The 6,417-nt window shown below is 39.3% G+C and overlaps 2 protein-coding genes across 2 annotated transcripts; one reads left to right on the top strand and one right to left on the bottom strand.

The window, feature by feature from the left end:
* Positions 1-2,256: 2,256 nt before the first annotated feature.
* Positions 2,257-4,519, bottom strand: rpl37a (ribosomal protein L37a). Its single transcript, XM_057857786.1, has 4 exons — positions 4,454-4,519; positions 3,852-3,980; positions 3,646-3,728; positions 2,257-2,418 (listed from the first exon to the last, which is right to left on the bottom strand). The coding sequence occupies exons 1-4, from the start codon at positions 4,454-4,456 to the stop codon at positions 2,355-2,357; spliced, it is 279 nt and encodes a 92-aa protein (XP_057713769.1). The 5' UTR covers positions 4,457-4,519; the 3' UTR covers positions 2,257-2,354.
* A 195-nt stretch (positions 4,520-4,714) lies between these two features.
* On the top strand, positions 4,715-6,414 carry cfap410 (cilia and flagella associated protein 410). Its single transcript, XM_057856461.1, has 7 exons — positions 4,715-4,943; positions 5,017-5,035; positions 5,147-5,193; positions 5,290-5,519; positions 5,607-5,745; positions 5,829-5,913; positions 5,987-6,414. Exons 1-7 carry the CDS (start codon positions 4,867-4,869, stop codon positions 6,149-6,151), a joined length of 762 nt encoding a protein of 253 aa, XP_057712444.1. The 5' UTR covers positions 4,715-4,866; the 3' UTR covers positions 6,152-6,414.
* Positions 6,415-6,417: the final 3 nt, after the last annotated feature.

Here is a 6,417-nt window from a genome sequence, read left to right as displayed (position 1 = left end):
CCGGGGGTACCTACGCCACCTATTGAAATTTAGCAGTACTGCAAAGTGCACACTGGACGACCTGTCTGACTGACCTGCTCCGGTACATACTGATCCTTCTAAAAAATTAGCAAATTGTGATAAAGTTCATTATTTTCTGTAATGTACTGATAAACATTAGACTTTAATATATTTTAGATTCATTACACACAACTGAAGTAGTTCAAGGGTTTTACTGTTTTAATATTGATTATTTTGGCAAACAAGTCAAGAAAAAACAAAAATCCCTCTCAAAAAATTAGCATATCATGAAAAGGTACACTAAAGAAGCTATTAGCCTAATCATCTGAATCAACGAATTAACTCAAAACCCCTGCGAAAGATTCCTGAGGCTTTTAAAAACTCCCAGCCTGGTTCATTACTCAAAACCGCAATCATGGGCAAGACTGCCGACCTGAGTGCTGTCCAGAAGGCCATCATTGACACCCTCAAGCAAGAGGCTAAGACACAGAAAGAAATTTCTGAGCGAATAGGCTGTTCCCAGAGTGCTGTATCAAGGCACCTCAGTGGGATGTCTGTGGGAAAGAAAAAGTGTGGCAGGAAACGCTGCACAACCAGAAGAGGTGACCGCACCCTGAGAAAGATTGTGGAGAAGGGCAGATTCCAGACCTTGGGGACCTTCAAAAACAGTGGACTGAGTCTGGAGTAGAAACATCCAGAGCCACCGTGCACAGGCGTGTGCTGGAAATGGGCTACAGGTGCCACATTCCCCAGGTCAAGCCACTTTTGAACCTGAAACAGTGGCAGAAGCGCCTGACCTGGGCTACAGAGAAGCAGCACTGGTCTGTTGCTCAGTGGTCCAAAGTACTTTTTTTAGATGAAAGCAAATTTTGCATGTCATTCGGAAATCAAGGTGCCAGAGTTTGGAGGAAGACTGGGGAGAAGGAAATGCCAAAATGCCTGAAGGCCAGTGTCAAGTACCCACAGTCAGTGATGGTCTGGGGTGCCATGTCAGCAGCTGGTGTTGGGTCTACTGTGTTTTATCGAGGGCAGGGTCAATGCAGCTAGCTATCAGGAGCTTCTGGAGCACTTCATGCTTCCATCTGCTGAAAAGCTTTATGAGGAGGTGATTTCATTTTTCAGCACGGCCTGGCACCTGCTCACAGTGCCAAAACCACTGGTAAATGGTTTACTGACCATGGCATTACTGTGATCAATTGCCAACTCTCCTGACCTGAACCCCATAGAGAATCTGTGGGATATTGTGAAGAGGAAGTTGAGAGACACCAGACCCAACACAGTGGATGAGTTTAAGGCCGCTATCGAAGCATCCTGGGCCTCCATAACACCTCAGCAGTGCCACAGGCTGATTCCCTCCATGCCAGGCCGCATTGAAGCAGTCATTTCTGCAAAAGGATTCCCGAACAAGTATTGAGTGCATAGCTGATATGATTGAAGGTTGACTTTTTTTGTATTAAAAACACTTTTTTGGTATTGGTCAGAGATGAAATATGCTTATTTTTTTAGGTAGATCGTTTTTTGACTTTTTTGCCAAAATCATCAATATTAAAACAATAAGATGCTTGAACTACTTCAGTTGTAATGGATCTAAAATATATGAAAGTCTAATGTTTATTAGTACATTACAGAAAATCACGTTTTTTTTTTTTTTTTAGAAGGACTAGTAGTATGCAACATTAGCCACTAACCAGGATCATGTACTCATCTCTAGCTACTCGCAGGGACATTTTTTAACACCAAAGGATTTATATTTTAGTCTACGATGCATGTTTTGGGAATATGATAGGAAACCACTTTAACATAGAAAATAACTTTCAGTAGGCTGAAGCTCCAATTTGAGGTAATTTCTTAACGCCGATCTAACTACTTGTAATGTTTTATAGGTTAATACCTTATTAAAAGATTGATCATAATTAAAAAAAAAAAAAAAGATTTACAAACAGCAAGACCTATGAAATTGCACTTTATGTATTGCCATCCAAGCGCAAGTGAACACAAAACATCTAATACATTTAACGGCACAAACCTCTGGAGGAAAATGCATTTGTTTAAATTCTTGTTTTTGATAACACATTAACAGTAACAGTGGTACTTCTCTTGCAACCCTGCTCAAAATTAACACCATCAAATTTCATGACCCTCTGCACCAAAGAGCAACTTTCTACTTGCCCAGCAGTAATTGCAATGATTCTCATCTTAAAAGTCATTTTTGATACAAGCAGTGATTACTTTCATTCATAAAGATTAAAGACAGCATTCCACTCCAGACAGCTTTATTGTTTGATGTTGAGGCAAAGTCCAGGTTGGTTCATTTATGAAAAAGTCCCAAATCATCCAGTGATCATCTCACTAGTTTACTGGTCCTTCAACTCCTTCAGCCTCCTGATCGCAGACTTTACGGTCACGGCAGAAGTTGTGCTGTGGATGAAATAACACATTACACTTGAGAAATGCATTAAACTTCTTGCATTAGAATATTTGTTTCATTTAGTTTACAATAAACTGAAGCTATGAACGATACAGACTAGTTTTGATATTAAAAAGCTGGTCAGTCGTCATATGAAACAGCTGATATTGCCACTCATGCCAAATCAGTTCAGGATACAACAAAGTTATGAATTTTTTCCCCATTTTTTTTAAAACAATATTTCAACCGCCAATGCCCAACTACAAACATGGCATACCATAGACTAAAGTCATTCAACCGCACAAGCGTAATCTAAAAAAATGGATTACTCGGTTTTAGTACGGATCACTCCAGCGGTTCGGCACACAGGAATTGACCACGGAATGGTCAATGAGTGGGGGGGGGGGGGGACAAACTTGTGCTCACGAATGTTCAAACCATAATCACTAGTCAAGCAAAGTGTTATTCACTGAAAACTCAAATGCATGTGATGATACACATTTTCTATTGATGGTGCTCAAATGTTCGCATTGAAAAAACAGCAAAGACAGTGCTTGCCATTCATTAAGAGGGTCAGGGACTGCCAACAGCATGCTCAGCTTCGTTGGCGACGTTACATATTTTGAGTATATTTTGATCAAAAATACTTAAACATTTATGATAAAAAAATTTTAAAAAACAACAACAAAGCACACATAAAACATCAAGAAACAAATTAGCGTGAAATTGTAAATGTCCATTGAAAGGACTGAAGATGGTGCTTTTAACCTCTCGGAGCAAATCTTGAAACCATTTCATTTATTTAAATAGCCCTAAATGCCAAAAGATCCCTAAGAGATGCACATTTTACATTAAAATGTTTGATTAAAAATATTAGTAAATCAATAATAAATATAAACAAGTCAAAATGAGAGGGGGTTTTGACTATGACACCCTGCTCCACCCAAACAGGCATTGAAACATTTTGTTTCAAGCAAACTGCACATTTACATGTTGTATGCTGCAATATCTATATCACAAACCCAAGGCTATGTATATCATTTGAACATCCCCATAATTAATTATGACAACAAATTTTAGGTTTTAAATTGAACATATGCAAAGACACTTTCTCATCCTACTGAATGGTCTGGATGGTAAAGTGTCTTAAAACCTTCGACCACAGACCTACACTCCCCGTTACGAGCACAAAACTAATGACACTATTAGCATGTTTTTTAGGGTACAAATGAACCTACTTGTAAGTCCAGGCGCCACCGGCCACGGTTTTCATGCAGGATCCGCAGTGCCAGATACCCACAGCCCTCCTCTTCATTTTGGTCTTGAGAAAGCATATTAGTGGGATTGAGTGGAGGGAAAAAATAACAACCAAAGGACCAAATAATGAGAATTGTATTGTTACTGCACATCAGATCTACTTTAAGTCACATGTACACAGACTTACCTTGCCACAGAATGAGCAGGTGTATTTCGCGTGCTGGGAGATCTCAATTTTCTTCACCATCTTCCTCAGCGATGCGCCATAACGCGTGCCATATTTACCCACGATCCCCACCTTCTTGGTGCGCTTCGCCTGCGGAGGAAAATACGATACATTCGTTAACTGAAGTAAGAGTAGGACTAAATACGCAGTAACAGCAACTGGACTACATTGAATACGCGTTTTCTTAATGGTTTAAGATACATCTAATCCAACTTTAATCGAACTGGATATTTGTAGACATGCATTTTATTTAAAGCACAAACCTCCCTCTCGCTATTTATGTATATTAATATTTAGAACACGACTTCACGTGGTGTTAAAAGAACCGTAGTGCTAACTTAGCATTGAAGATTACAGTGGAACTCTAGCATTCGGGGCAGCCATTTGTAACACCGGCTAAGCAAATACCGCTTATATCTGCCAACAGCGAACATCAGTGACAAAACTCAGACTGGCATATTGCAATTTGAAGTGTTTGGCTACTTTCTGATACGCGGTTTATTTATATTGACCACAGAAAACTTAGGATTTCCACGGATTTAGAAAAGGACGTTTCGGCTCACCATCGCTTCAGACGAGACGTAGTTCCAAAGAGGAAGTCTCTATTGCGCATGGGCGACTAACTAACTTCAACGCATTGCTTTGTGGGAATGCGAGTTTTTAATCATTACTGCAAACACACAGATCGTTGATTAAAAACAAAAAATCAATTGATATCATTTTGAAGTATTTCTATTTGTTTTTTTTTTTTTCCTTAAAATTTTTAAAGTTAACTCAAATAATAAAAATGTATTTTTGTTTCTGTAACTAAGGACGCTAAATAAGTGCGCATGCGTGTTCTGGTGTAGAGAACGTTAGCATCCCTCCTGCAGACTTAAAATGTTAATTTTACAATGCGCCCCTTTGTTTTTGATTGGTTCTCCGTTTTAATGGGAGCTATTCTACATTAATTACATATGCGGCGAATCTGTATACGATGAAGCTAACACGTACGCAAGTTCTCATCGAGGCTAAGGCCTCCAACTTGGAAAGCGTGAGGAAGCTGAACTGCTGGTGAGTGCTCAAATTTGACAACATTTATTAGATGTCTTATTTGAAAACTTAAAACTTCATTTTGTTGTTACAGGGGGTGTAAGCTTTCAGACGTGAGTACAAACGATTCATTTTGCCTCATACTTACTCATTTGGCTTTTCTGCTTCATAAATCTATGATGAAAGCTATTGAATTTATTGTAGAAATGTGTTAATTTTCCCAGGTCTCCATTCTAGCTGAAATGCCTAACATTGAAGTGCTTACACTTAGGTTGGTTACACCAGTTTTCGTGACACAAAACATTTATGTTCACAGTTAACCCGTCACATGGGTTCATATCAGATTGTTCATGGTGTCCCTTTCTAGTACAAACAGCATCTCATCTCTCGCCCCACTGGCTGGATGCTTGTCTCTGTGTGAGCTGTACCTGAGAAGGAACATGATCGCCTCACTGTCAGAGCTCAGTTATTTGCGTCCCATGACACGTCTCAGAGTATTGTGGTTGGCGGACAACCCTTGTTGCGGGGATAACTCCAGTCAGTATCGCCTGACAGTCCTGCGTTGCCTACCTGGGCTGCAGAAGCTTGACAACCAAGGTGTATGCTTTTTCCTCATTTTAAAAGCATCTTAAAATTTTATTCTGCATTAATGTATTTTAACACTTGAAAATTATTCGTGAACAGTTGTGACAGAGGAGGAGATTTCGTTAGCACGCTTGGAGGGCGAGGAGATCAGCGCACCAACAAACACAGTTGAACAACTTTCCAATGGACATACTGATGCAGAGAAAGATGCTCCAAGTCACAATATGGAGGAAACCAAGTAAGCACTCTGGGATACCATAAGAATTGCTAGACCATGTAACCACAGTAAAATAAACTACCCGGCTTGATTTTTGCATACAGAAATCAAGAGTTGAGGATGAAGCCTCAGTCTAGAGAAAAGTTACCCACTCTACATTCTCAATCAACCAGGTCATCTCTGAAAAAGGTAACCGCTCTTTAGCAAAACAATTTAAAAAATGATTAAAAAAATGTCTAGCAACTTTAACCTATATTTGTAGACACACACACTTGATGCAGTGCTTCTGCTTCTGAGGGACTTGGATCATGAGGATCTACGTGTTGTGCACATGGAGACGCAGAACAGACTAAGGATATATACACTGGACTCCTTAAAAACGTTACAAGATTCAGAACAATCGCAATCTGTTGATATGCAACAGTGAAATATCTACAACACATATTGAGACATATGCCTCATTGCATACAATTAATTGTTCCACTTGAAACAGGGTCATCACACATCCCCATCCTTTTTGCACTAGTCCATGCATGTGTGTACACATTCAAATACTCTCACTCAGCCTACAAACCAAATTATGGATTTCATTTGTCCTACAATGAATGCCTGCCTTACAAAAACAAAATGTTTTATAAAATTCAAATCTATTTCTGTAAATAAAGACATTAAGCACAATGCATTCACTTAATT

This window comes from Corythoichthys intestinalis, chromosome 14 (assembly GCF_030265065.1).
Source record: "Corythoichthys intestinalis isolate RoL2023-P3 chromosome 14, ASM3026506v1, whole genome shotgun sequence".
NCBI lineage: Eukaryota > Metazoa > Chordata > Actinopteri > Syngnathiformes > Syngnathidae > Corythoichthys > Corythoichthys intestinalis.
The sequence above is the reverse complement of the archived record's forward strand: the minus strand, read 5'-3'. Positions and strand labels throughout refer to the sequence as shown.

Excerpts from the sequence above, each read along its gene's own strand:
- rpl37a (XM_057857786.1), bottom strand. Across the intron at positions 3,729-3,851 it reads CCTGCTCATTCTGTGGCAAG|ACCAAAATGAAGAGGAGGGC; the intron begins GTAAGTCTGTGT and ends TGCTTTCTCAAG. Across the intron at positions 2,419-3,645 it reads GGTGGCGCCTGGACTTACAA|CACAACTTCTGCCGTGACCG; the intron begins GTAGGTTCATTT and ends TTTCATCCACAG.
- cfap410 (XM_057856461.1), top strand. The coding sequence starts at position 4,867 with ATGAAGCTAACACGTACGCAAGTTCTCATCGAGGCTAAGGCCTCCAAC. Across the intron at positions 5,520-5,606 it reads GCAGAAGCTTGACAACCAAG|TTGTGACAGAGGAGGAGATT; the intron begins GTGTATGCTTTT and ends ATTCGTGAACAG. Across the intron at positions 5,746-5,828 it reads CACAATATGGAGGAAACCAA|AAATCAAGAGTTGAGGATGA; the intron begins GTAAGCACTCTG and ends TTTTGCATACAG.